The sequence below is a fragment of the Lepisosteus platostomus genome, chromosome 16 (genome assembly GCF_059453375.1).
Source record: "Lepisosteus platostomus isolate fLepPlt1 chromosome 16, fLepPlt1.hap1, whole genome shotgun sequence".
Taxonomy (NCBI): Eukaryota; Metazoa; Chordata; class Actinopteri; order Semionotiformes; family Lepisosteidae; genus Lepisosteus; species Lepisosteus platostomus.
Genome location: NC_142626.1, coordinates 9,123,316 through 9,137,100, shown reverse-complemented (window position 1 = coordinate 9,137,100; position 13,785 = coordinate 9,123,316). Strand labels below are relative to the sequence as shown.

The following is a 13,785-nucleotide window of genomic DNA, read 5'->3' as shown; positions in this document are numbered from 1 at the left end:
CTAGCATTCAGCTGTGTGTTGGATGCACATAAAATGAAGGAATGGGCAAACAGCTGATGCTGATCCAGAGTCAGCATCTGAAGATATTTATATTTACAGGGAATTTATTTGCAGGCTAGGTATGGATACTGATGTGCCAGAGAAGTGGAAAAGCTGTTTTGTTAAACCAGCACTATAAAATAATTTATCCTGTGAGATCCTGCCATCTCATAGTGGGTTTAATCACTGTGTTTTGTTACACAATTCCTTTAGTTCCATCTATTTTCTCATGTCTTTATCCAGTACAGGGGAGCTGGAGCCTATCCTAGCAAACAATGGACACAAGGCAGAATACACCCAGAATACATCACAGGGCAGACAAACACACACACCAGGGCCAGTATTCCCATAAGCCAATTAACTGACCAGTATGTAGGTACAGTACCCGTAGAGTACCTGGAGAAAACCCACTTAAACCCAGAGTGAACATGCAAACCCCACACATACTGTACCCCAGGAATTGAACCTGGGGCCCCAGCACTGCAGGACAGCAATGCTAACCACTGTGCCACCATTTGAAATGGATGGATAGCTTAGTTATCTTTCTAGTTCAAAGGTTTCCATGCATCATTTAATTTTGAAAGCCACTGAGACATCTGGTGCTACTGTTGTATTTATGAAAAAAACTTACAAAAAGCATGCTAAACACTGCTACCCCGTTCCTTAGTTAATACTGTAGTGCCATGCGGGGCGCTTTAGCATGTGAACGCAAGGCGGGCTGAGAAGAGCGCCTGGGAGCGGGACTACGGGATATAGTATATAGTGGGGCGGAGCCTCTTCCCTTCGGGTGTGTATGTGTGTGTTAGTGAAGGTGCAGCACTGTAACCCCTGTCCCTGTGTGTTTACCTTTCCCGGTTCAAGTGAATACATAAATGTGTTGTTCAACTCCATTCCCATGTCCCATGCCTGCTCCATTCCGTACCGAAACCCGCAGTCGTTAAAATACATTTAATTGTTATAAACAGTTAAGACTGTTTTTAATTGTGAAAGCAAAATGTATTTTACCCTAATTTGTAATTTTGTATTTTACTTCATTTCCAATACTCAGATTTAACGTACATTTGAACAATGACATGTATTTCTAATATTGAACTAAATTAGTCATAACATTCAGAAATAGTCGAGAATAGTTTTGTATTTGTTTTGATGAAACTTTGCTAAAATTTATAAAAACCTAAAGGCGAGTAAAATCTATAATCTTTCCACATCATGTCATTAGGGAGTACAATAAGCTCCTGCTTTGTTTAACAATGGTTTAAAAAGTAAATATAATTTGTGAGAAAGTAGCTGTCCTTAATGATAATTAAAGGAACAGAAGTCAAAAGAAATGATTTACGTTGCTTAATTTTAAAAACTAATTTATAAAAACAGACGCTGCAGATGGCTCATTCTGTATGACAGCTCCGCGTAAAAAGTGTGCAGTGTTGTATATTTTTAGGAGGGATGGGGTTTGTTTAGTTTTATTATCGTTTTCTTTTAAGTTGGATTTGTATAGTATTTAGGGGTTGTGACTTTTTATGCGGTTTAGGCTTCACATTATTATTGTTTATTATTTTTATTTTATGTGTTGTTATGCTTAAAACCCTGGTTGTTGTTTTTTTCCTTCAAATGGGAATGTTGTTTTTCTCAACATATTTACAAACAACAATAATAAAATCTCCAGTTCACTTACTCCAGTGTTGGTAATTTACTTTGGGATTAATAAACCATTTGAAGAAAAACAACAACATTATAACTAACTAAAAATAACTAGAAGAAGATGACTTCTAATAAAAAATATAATAATACTGAACATGTGAAGCAATTTTTATTATGGTTTAAAGTCAAAGTCTTCTTCTTTTTCCCTTTTCATTGTAGCTCCATGTGTCTCCCTGTTTCCCTTCCTGACAATTTCTTCTCGTCTTTCTTTTTCCTTCTGGAACCCAAATTTTAAAGCAGCAGTTATCTTCATCATTCTCATCCATGGACATTCTGAGATGTATAATAACATGATGTTGTATATTACTGTTGAGCTAGGTGTTGAATATGATTTTTTTCATAGTGTTTATAAAATTCAAGTGTTTTAAACGTTTAATTAAAAAGTAACTTACAGCGGAAGTTTCCAAATTGATCACAAGGAAGAAAAATCACCCGTTTTGTGCGCATAAAAAAGTTTTTTTTAGCTAAACCCTTTTTTTATAGCTTTTAAAGTCATGCAATTCATAAGTTAGGCAGGGACACGTCATTGTTTCATTGTCATTGTTTCTTATGTGTAAAAAGTGTGCAGTGTTGTATATTTTTGGGAGGGATGGGGTTTGTTTAGTTTCATTATCGTTTTCTTTTTTCTTTTTAATGGGATTTGTACAGTATATACTGTAGGGGTTGTGTGTGTGTATGCTGTTTTACTGCTTAACATTATTATTTTTATTATTTTATTTTATGTTTTGTTATGCTTAAAACCCTGGTTGATGCTTTTTTCTTCAAATGGGAATGTTGTTTTTCTCAACATATCTACAAACAACAGTAACAAAATCTCCAGTTCACTTACTGAAGTGTTGGTAATTTACATTGGGATTAATAAACCTTTTGAAGAAAACAACATATAACCCCATAACTAACTAAACATAAATATAAGAAGATGACATATAATAAATGTGAAGCAATTTTTATTTTGGTTAAAAGTCAAAGTCTTTCTTTCTGTTCCCCTTTTCATTGTAGCTCCACGTGTCTCCCTGTTTCCCAACTGTCTCCCTTCCTGACAGTTTTCTTCTCATCTTTCTTCTTCCTTCTGGACCCCAAACTTGAAGCAGCTGTTGTCTTCATCATCTTCATCCATGGACACTCTGAGATGGATAATGCCATAATGTTTTATATTACTGCTGAGCTGGGTGTTGTAGTGAAGACTTGGAAAGAAGGATGTGGATGAGCTGTGCAGATGTTCAGCTGTGCTCCTGTCTTTTTGTCTGCAGGATGTGGAACTGTGAACTAACAGAGAGATGTTGTGAAGATCTGGCCTCTGTTCTTCAGTCTCAACACTCCAGTCTGACAGAGCTGGATCTGGGTCTCAATGACCTGGGGGATTCAGGAGTGAAACTGCTGTCTGCAGCTCTGAGGAATCCCAACTGTAAATTAACAAAACTGGAGTAAGTGAACACTGGCGATTTCTTTGTTTTTTATCGTTTTATTTAGGTATGCTGAGACACAGAATATTGCCATTTTCACATGCATTAGAAAAGAAACACCTAGGAAGAACAGAACAAAAAAGAAGGGGGGCACCTAGAAATACAAAAAACTGCTATGCAATCTTATACAAGTTCTTGTTTGTGGCTTCTTTGTTAATATCTCATTACTGAGAGACACGACATGCAACCTTTCCCATTTTACCCTTTTTTACACATGTATATGTTGTGGTTCATTTAGAATTCTGTGGATAATATTCTTCATGAGATTTCATTCATAGAGTCCTTATTCATTTGAACACAAGGTCTGTCCAGCTTTAACCAGTTTCTAGTGATTTATTTCATGGCTGCAGTTCTGACAGTTCTAAACAAGTATCTTTCTGCCTCTGAAGGCCGTTCATCTGGTGTTTGTCCCAGAAGGAAAATGACTCCTAATGAGGATTTTGTTTTATATTTCTTCAAGAAGCTTTCCCCAATTTATTTTCATACCAAACAATGTTTACAATATGCCAGGTTTTCCTTGCAATTCTTCCAACTGTTTGTGCTCCCAAATTTATAATATTTGGCTTGTACTGTAGTTGGTGTTTCTTCCAATATTGAATATGAACTTTTTACTCATATTCTTCCATGAATGTGAATTGGTGGATTTATGCAGATTTGAATGGGTTTTAGAGTCTTCAATTGCTGTGGAAAGGCCAACCTCCTTTTCTCACCTGCGTCTTACTCTATTCCTCCTGTATTTTCTGATATTTTATATACATCTGAAAGGATGTAGCTGTGGAAATAAGTTAGGTATGCAAAATTTACCAATTTGTTAACCTCTCATCTTAGAGTCTCATTTACTTCTTCTCAGCTTTGATTTGTGTCCCCCCAGTGTTTTCTCCTCTCTCTGTGTGCTTTGACCTTGCCTGTTCGTCTTGGACTGATTCCTGTGCTTTGAACCCTGCATGTGTATGTGCTTTGACTCTCCTTCAGACTCTCCCTGGTGCTTTCATCAGTTCCTCTCAGCTCAACCCCTGCCCTTTTGATCTTTCGCCTGCCTGCCCTGCTTGCTTCCAGCAGAACAAAGCAAAGCATTATGAAAGTAAATTCTGCAATTTAAATACAGTAATCCCATAGAAAATAATTTGTATTGTGAAATAAATAAAGAAATAGTAATTTTGAGGGGTGTAGCAGAGGTAGGTCGGACACGGTGACATCATCGCCCTCCCTGTGCGTAGCAGGGACCTCAGCCGCCTGGGTTGAGGGAGGTCTCTTTTAGCTCATCCGGATGGTTCCCTGTTGCGTTATGCCGGAGACCCGGGTTTGCGCCCCAGGTGTTGCAGGACAAACCGGCGGGGTGGAGTGGCAGGGGGCAGGAGCCTGTGTGGAACCGCGATGGTCACGGTAGCATGGGACCCTGTCTTTAAACCACACAAAATAGACATTCTAGTAATGGTCATTGAGAGGCATAAGGAAGGTCTGGAACAAAACAGAAATCCTGGAAGTGCCTTCATTCTTGCTGTCTTCATCCTTCTCAAGAATGAGACAGGCAGCAGTTTCCATCTATTGAAGTTTTGCTTAACCTGATTTTCTAGCACCTCTTAGATACATTTTAATGTGTTTTATAGGTTTCTGGGTATTAAAATAGCTTAACATTTTATCTTATCCCAATCCTATTGTAAATTAAAAAAAATGTTGACCTCCAGGGATATAGATTCCCTAGTAACAGTGCTTCAGAATTTCCTTTGTTTCCTATTTTGAAAAGTTGCTGTAGTCTGTGATTACATCTGTGACAACAGGAAAAGGTGTTGAATTTCTGCTGTATATACTAACATCATCTTTATAAAGAGCCTGATTGTTTCCTTCTGTTGTCTTATACTCTGAGAGAATAAATCAGTGGTGACAGGCATCTCCTCATCTTCTTCCCCTGTATGAATTAAAGCTCTTTAACAGAATACCATCAGCCTGTTCTTGTGCATTTGGTTGTTTTTACATTGTATGTAGCTAAGCTATAAAACCATTGTGAAAACCAAATTCCCTACAAGTTTCAAATACAAAAGGCTGTAATACCCTGTGTGGTGTCTCTGGGGGATAGTTTATGTAAACGAAGGTAGTACTTACACCACACTTTACTGTCCTCAGATCTGTGGCGTTTCTTCCAACAACTGTCTTCCTAATACAGTCCGTAATCCGTTCTCTTAGTCCTGATTCGTTCCGAGTTCCAAAAGTTCGTAATAAAGAACAATCCGCGATGTATCCTAAACCAGTGTCCGTAATCCAAAATCATAAACCTTTCTCCTTGCAGTCATTCGTTGTTCCTTAGCCCGATCCTTAACAAGTACCTCTTTCCACTCTTTTCCTCCAAAACGCATTCACCTTACCGGCTTCTGCCCTGTTCACTGCCTCCGGGCCACTTATATTCTGGTTCCTGATGCGTCTCAGCTGTGTCTCGTTGTTTCTTAAGGTAGACCCTTTCCATCTACTGGTCAGCTGATTCTTTTTGTCTGCCATCTTGCTAAGGTCAATCTCTAACATTTTCAGTGTTTCGTTTCGGAAATACCTGTTAGAGATGACCCTTCCCCATGTCCTCTTACATTCCCTCCCCCTGAGATCAGCCCCGACCTCGGGCGATCTAGAAAAAAACAAACAGTGCATTCGGGAGAGGGCGTCTACATTTCCTTGTTTCCTTCCGGGTCTATAAACCGTCTGAAATTGAAATCTTTGCAGACTAAGGCCCCACCGCGTAATTCTATCGTTTTTATCCATATTTTGTAACATCCATGTTAATGGCGCATGATCTGTGTATAATATAAATTGTCTTCCCAATAAATAATACTTCAAATAGTCTAGGGCGCATTTGATTGCTAGACATTCTTTCTCTATCGTGAAATATTGTTTTTCGGCCGGATTCAACTTACAGCTGATATACAGAATAGGATGCTCCAGTCCTTCAATCTCCTGTGACAGTATGGCTCCAATCCCAGTGTCTGAAGCATCAGTTTGTACCATGAAAGGCTTACTGAAGTCTGGTACCTGTAAGACGGGTTGAGAAGTGAGAGCTGCTTTTAAGTCTTGGAAAGCCCTCTCTTCCAAGTCGGTCCATTTTATTTTCTCCGGACAGCTCATCTTCGTCAGATCGTGTAGAGGGGCGGCCATGGCTGCAAACCCTGGGATGAAACGCCGATAGTAACTTGCCAGTCCCACAAACGTTCGAATTTGCTTCTTGGTAGCTGGTTTGGGCCAGTTCTTGATTAATTGTACTTTCTGATCTTGGGGCATGATCAATCCTCTCCCGATCGTATAACCCAGCTAATTGGCTTCCCTAGCCCCCAGACAACATTTATTTGGGTTGGCCGTTAATCCTGCTGCTCGCAACGCTCCAGTTACTGCTTCCAGGTGTTGTAGATGTTCGTGCTGTGGATTACAACGTCATCCAAGTAGGCGGCTGCAAAATCCCGATACGGTCTCAGAATTCGGTCCATCAATCTTTGGAATGTTGTGGGAGCGCCATGCAAACCGAAGGGTAGGACCCTATACTGATATAGTCCTTCAGGTGTGGCAAAAGCGGTTTTGGCTTTATCTTCTTTGGCCAGTGGCACTTGCCAATATCCCTTCGTAAGATCAAGGGTGCTGATGTATCGAGCGTTACCTAATCGCTCGATTAGTTCATCTATACGGGGCATGGGGTATGCATCAAACCGCGAGATCTCATTTAACCTTTTGAAATTGTTGCAAAATCGGATAGTTCCATCCGGCTTGGGGATCAGAACTATCGGGCTAGCCCACTCACTATGGGATTCCTCGATTATTCCCATCTCCAGCATTTTACCCACCTCTTCTTTAATCAGTTTCCTATTGGCTTCTGGTACTCGATACAGGGGTAGCCTTACCTTTTTCCCCGGTTCCGTGACGATCTTATGTTGTATAAGGTGGGTTCGACCAGGTGTCCGGGAAAAAACATCTTTGTTTTGGGACAGGAATTCTTGTAGTTCCTGTTTTTGTGCCGGAGCCAGGTCTCCCACGGCTACCGCACCTGTTTCTTCTTCCAGAGGGTCTGGGGAAAAGTGGGTGAGCAGAACTTCGAAGCCATGCCATTTTTTCAGCAAATTGACGTGGTAGATTTGATGCTGCCGTCTTCTGTCATGTTGCTTGACCTTATAGTTGACTGGCCCCACCTTTTCCACCACTTCATAAGGTCCCTGCCAGGATGCCAAGAATTTACACTCTGGGGTTGGAACTAACACCAGTACTCTGTCCCCAATCTGAAATTCCCTCACAACTGCTCCCCTATTATAAATTTGTTGTTGTTGAGCCTGGGCTTTCTCCAGGTTTTCTTTCACTAAGGGAACAATAACATTTATTCTTTCTCTCATCTGTTCCACATGCTCAATGATAGTTTGTAAAGGGGAAGGTTGGTGTTCCCACGATTCTTTGACCACGTCCAATAGGCCCCGTGGTTTCCGAGAGTATAATAATTCAAAGGGGGAAAATCCAGTCGAAGCCTGTGGTACTTCCGGAACCGCAAACATGAGATACGGGAGCAGCTGATCCCAATTTTTTCCATCCTTTTGCATCGTCTTCCTAAGCATGCTTTTCAGGGTCTTATTAAAACGTTCTACTAGACCATCGGTTTGAGGGTGATAAACAGAGGTTCGGATCTGCTGTATACCCAGCAGCTTACATAAGTCTCGCATGACTTTCGACATAAAAGGTGTTCCTTGATCAGTTAGGATCTCTTTAGGAATTCCGACTCGAGCGAACAGTTGTACTAGCTCCCTAGCTATGTTTTTGGCGGTGGCAGCTCTCAACGGAATGGCTTTGGGGTACCTGGTAGCATAGTCTACTATTACTAGAATATATTGGTGACCCTTGGTGGTTCTGATCAGGGGCCCCACCAAATCCATCCCAATCCGTTCGAAGGGGGTTTCAATAATTGGGAGGGGAATCAAAGGGTTCCTATAATAAGGTTGTGGCGCACTTTTCTGACACTACTTCTCGATGGCCTTATAGATCCCAGGCCAAAAGAACCTAGAGAGGAGTCTCTCGGATGTCTCTTTACCCCCAGGTGCCCACCCAGGTGGCTATGGGCAAAGTTGAGGAGCTTCATCTGGTAAGGCCGGGGAATAAGGAGTTGTTCCACTTCTTCTTGTCCCTTCTGCTGCACTTGATAAAGGAGATTATTCTTTGTCATAAAATATGGGTAACTCACTGTGTTAGGATCAGTACAACACTCCCCATCAATTTTCCTGACATGTCCCCACGCATGTCTCAAGTTTCCCATCTTCTAGTTGGGCCGTCCCAAACTTACCCCGTCGTTCTGGGGGTTCCCAGTTCGGTAGTTCCATATTTCCAAACTCAACTCCAAGTTCAGTTCCGCTTTCTTGTGGGTCCGTCTCATCAGGGTCGTCGGTAGGGGCGTCACCACTGTCTTCCGGCCAGGCGATTGGTCTTGGCCTAGCTGATTGGATCGTGTTCCAAATCTGGAGGAAATGGGGACAGTCTCGTCCCAGTATGACAGGGTATGGCAACTGCTCAACCACTCCTACCGTTGAGCGGTAGGTCCCCTGTCCTGTAGAGATGCTCAATTCGACCGTCGGATAGTCTTTGGTGTCCCCGTGAATGCAAGTAATAGGTATTCCCTTTGTTCTTGGAATCTCTAGTCCTCCCGGAAGTATTGTAGGGGTCACCAAGGTCACCGCACTGCCAGAGTCCAATAAGGCCTCGATGGGTTCTCCCTCTATCTCGATTTTCGTAAGATGGGGATCCTCGCGGGTCGGGACCCCCGCTGTAAGGTAGTTGCATAGGGCTTCATCTCTGGGGTCTACCTGCATGGGTTCGGGCAGGCCGGGGCAATAGCTGGCTAAATGCCCTTCTTCCTGACAATTAAAACATCGCCGGGTTTCTTCCCATGGCCGGGGCCTTGAGTCAGACTTCCCCCGAAAGGTTTTTTTTAACTGTATAGGTTCCCGATAATCACTATACTTTATTGGCCGATACTTTATTTCGGTTTCCAGACTCTTGGGGCTTCTTCTCTCCTCCCTCCTAAAGTCCCCTTTTCTCTCCCTAATCAGGGCCTCTGTGGCATGGTATCTGTCCACCCAGTCCACGGCTTGATCTAGGGTCTGGGGATCCCCTTCACTTACTTTCCTTTTCAGGTGCACAGACAGACTCCTCACGAAATGATCCAACACCACACTTTCTACCACCTGTCCTGGGTTTAATTCTTCTGGCTGGAGCCATTTCTTTGCCAGATGTACCAGGTCAAACATCTGAGACCTCGTAGGCTTGTTCATCTGGTAGCTCCAATTGTGGAACCGGACTGCTCGTATCGCCATGGTTACCCCTAGTCTTGCCAATATTTCGTTTTTCAGAGTCTCATAATTCTCTGCATCTTCTTCTTTTAAATCATAGTATGCCTTTTGGGCTTCTCCAATTAAATAAGGGGCTACTCTCCCAGCCCATTGCTCTTTGGGCCATGCATTTCGAGCTGCAGTTCTTTCAAAGGTGGTTAAATACGCTTCCACATCATCAAGCTCAGTCATCTTTTCTAGCGTAATTTGTTCTTCCTGAGTGGTGCCTCTCCCCGCTACCGGGGCCTGCCGGATTTCTTCCCTTAACCTGCACAACTCTGCGCGTATTAATTTTTGCTCCTCTTAAATTCGTTCGTTGGTTTCTTTTTGGATTTGGTTCGCCTCCAGTTGCGCTTCGTTAGCTTCTCGTTGTCCTTTTAATGCCTGGAATTGGGCGAGGGTGGCCTGGGACAACTGCTGTTTTAATTCTTCCATAGCGTTTCTTCACACGCGCAAAGCGGAACCCGCACACACACACAAAAAAAAAACTTCCTCTCTTTGATTCTCAAACCCGAGCGGGAGCTGCCCGCATCCTCCACCAGTTCTGGTGTCTCTGGGGGATAGTTTATGTAAACGAAGGTAGTACTTACACCACACTTAACTGTCCTCAGATCCGTGGCGTTTCTTCCAACAACTGTCTTCCTAATACAGTCCGTAATCCGTTCTCTTAGTCCTGATTCGTTCCGAGTTCTAAAAGTTCGTAATAAAGACAATCCGCGATGTATCCTCTCACCAGGTAGAAGTATGCAGGATGAAAAAATCCCTGGTTTTCAAAAGATCAACTTTTCAAGTTGTATCCTTGTCAGCCAGCTGAAAAAGTTTGTACATGTTACCATATGTGTACTAGCTTGGATAAAACATCGAGACAAATTGAAAATATAAAATAAATCAACATAAATTCTGTGAATACAGGACCCGGATTGATAATGTTCACATACCCAAAATTATCATTTAAAAGTATTAAAAGCTATTCTAGTTATTGCTATATTACTATATAACCCCCCCCCCCAGTGTGTTGTGTATGTTGTGTTATGTATTGCCTAATTTGCACTATCTGCACTTTGCACTATGTATATCCAAACCAAGGTCTGTCTGTGGTCATTAAAATACCAGGGTGTTTCTCGAAAAGAGTAGGGTTATTACCCTGGCATCTTGGCCAAATTTCCCATTGGACTTTACCTATCATAGCCTCCTTATACTCCCCATCTATGAATTGGCTTCATCACCCTGTTCTCCTCCTCACTGAGAGCTGGTGTGTTGTGAGCGTACTGGTGCATCATCCAGATGGAGGTTGTATATTGGTGGTGGTGAAGGGGATCCCCATTATCTGTAAAGAGCTTTGAGTGGAGTGTCCAGAAAAGTGATATAAGTGTAAGCAATTCTTATTAATTATAGTCTAATTTTATATTTTTCATCAGCTTTTGATTTTTAGGTTGCATTTTGGTGTGTGAGATCATTGTTATTATCGGTTTATGATAATGGCATCTGTAGTAAAAATGCTGTACTAAGGTGAAAGAAAACTTTTTGTCTGTTCATGGTCTCATGGTTTGTTTTAGAAGATATTGGAGGTGACTTGTAAGTTGTAAAAAATAACCTGATTAATTATGATTAAAATTAATTTATGTTTTAGTGTGCAGCAGATGCTGGAGCCTCAGTTGTGTCACATCCTGCTAGAAAGCTTTCCACATGATGTAGAAAAACATGACAAGTCTTCAATGTTAGGATTTACTGTTCTCCAAAAGTCTAATAATCAATTAGATTGAATCCTCTTCAAATAATTACAGGTATTCCTGTAACATCACCTGCCAATAACTTTGCACATTAAGATGTGTCCTTCTTCATATACACTTACACCTCGTACATATACTGTCCATAGTGTAGTGTACGTGTATACTGTATGTACACTTTCATCAGTGTTATGTCAGCATGTCCAATCTTTCCAAGGACATAATATATAGTTACAAGTAATAGGTTTATTCCATGCTGAAAAAAAGAAGAAAGAGAACACAGCGTTTCGGCCATGGAGCCTTCTTCAGGTGTGAGAGAGACAAGGCAGTAGGCAAAAGTAATGTAGCAGGAGAACAAAGGCTCGGAGGGAGGAGGAGTGAGAGGCGGGAGCAGGGGACAGAAAGAGATGCCAATCAAGAGGTGTGAAGTCAGAATAGGTGTAGAGAGGTGTGAAATGAAACTTCCAATGAATGGAGAAAATTTAAAAGAACAGTAGTCTGTCGTTAAGAGAAGGGAGAAGGTGTGATCCTAGCTGCAGAATCATTTTGGTTTCAGTAGTCTTTCTGATGTATGAGTTCGGAAAACCATCTTTGAGAACACAGACGGAGAGATTAGAGTGGTTGTGGCCATCAGAGGTGAAATGAGAAACAATGGGCTTGGAGAGATCTTTAATCTTCACAGCAAGCAGGCCATACAGTATTGAAAAAAAGAACAATCTGCCAACCAACTAAAACACACTCATATTCATTTTCAAATTTTGGCTTCTTGTTTGCTTACATCGACTAGTGAGCAGGAAGGGCCAGTTTTATATCATAATCCTCGCAAACTCTTGCTCTCGCCAGGGGTGAGACCAGCAGATTCTCGTCTTCCTTCACCAACATGGCAACCATGCAGTACTTTCACTTAGTTCATGACTTTGAACTGAAATTTGCAGAATTTTGCAATACTACTTTGATACCAAGAGTTAAAACCCTGTCTGAGAGCTTGGGACCTCTGAGTTAGGTGTGGTTCAATATTGCAGGTGGGTTCATGATTTTGATTAGGAGCAAGTGGGAATTAAATAGAAAGAAAAGTTCAACTCAGTGCTCAATATTCAGACACATCTTTCTACAGTCTTCTTCATCCCACTGTGTCTCACCTTCCCCGTAATAAAACTGTGATGAGAAATATAAGATGCCTGATCTTGTAAGAAAAGCTTCCTCTCTCATTTCCTTGTCTCACAGGTTTAAACTTGCTCCTCACTCTCTTGTTCCTCTTTAACTTTGTCTCTTTCTTTCTCTTGTCTGTTCTCCATCTGTCTCAATCACTGTCTTCACAGCAGTAATGCCAGCTAGACCCTTTTCTGTAGTGCTGCTCAGTCAGTATAGAAGTGGTAATTCAGCAATAAGACCAAAGGGGAGTAAGGAGCAGTCTACTTCAACAGTGTGGACAGTGTTGCACACACCTTTCCCCAAAACTTTAAAACTCTAAAATATCAGTGCTTTCCCATACTACAGAAGAGAATGTGCCTGTGACTCCCTGGGAACACAGTGTGCACTTTGGGAATCAGTAATATGCATTGAAACTGACTCCGAGACAATAGATGTGTCCTAGGAATTAAGTTAAAAAGGATCAACTGGTGATTGGGATTTCTCAAATCAAAATTTAGATCATTCCAAATAGTGTCCAATGAGAAGTGTATCCATGAGAGACGCATCACTTTCCAGCTGTTATAGATCCTTAAGGATTTATATCAGGATCCAAGTAACAAAGAGTAACATTAGGACACTATTCACTAAGCTGTGTCCCCTGCATCTGTTATCTTACATAAGGGGTGACCCAGAGCTCCATGTCCCAGGTAACCCCATAAAAACACACAGCAGAGGGAAGTAATAAAGAATGAAAAAAATTGTATATTATCCCTAACAATGGCAGATGCAAATGTTATTTCCCTTATTCAACAATTGAAGAAAAAGAAACGGGCATCCATCAGATAAAATACAAGTTTTGATGAAAAACTGGACAGTGTGAGCCCCATATAGTCTGATTTTAATATGTCTTTCCACTAGGCACCACACTGTAATTGGGTACAAAACAATGGGGTTTGATTGTCATTCTTTAAAAGTCAATTTTCTAAAGTTGTAGCTCATGAAAATACCCAGATTTTTTTCCAGTGCTTTTCCAGTGCTACTCCAGTGTCTTCTACTGAAACTGGGGGAACAAAGACAGCACATTCTGCATGAAGGTTTTATAAAGCCAGGTCCAAGGATCACAAAACCTTTTCAAAATCTAAAATTACACAGATACTTTTGGGTAGTTATAGACACACAGTCGTAGTTTTATAAGCAAATAGTAAAAGAGATGTTATCTTCTGGCAGCTCAGTTATACATTTCTTAATGATCAGAGTTTGCAATGCACTTTTTTTTTTCTTTGTAGTCCACAATTTCTTCCAATATGTGGCCTTTTTGAGAGGTTTGAGGTGCCTGAAATGTATGAGCAATAAGTAGGCATAGCACACACCCTCATTTCATATATCACAGCTGTCACA

General features: G+C 41.3%; 1 protein-coding gene across 1 annotated transcript in view; it reads left to right on the top strand.

Moving 5' to 3' along the window:
• Positions 1-13,785, top strand: part of LOC148646821 (NLR family CARD domain-containing protein 3-like) — a 231,538-nt gene that overhangs the window by 157,405 nt on the left and 60,348 nt on the right. The window contains exon 12 of the mRNA XM_088608953.1: positions 2,988-3,161. Coding sequence (XP_088465079.1) covers positions 2,988-3,161 — 174 coding nt within the window. The remainder of the gene's footprint in view (positions 1-2,987; positions 3,162-13,785) is intronic.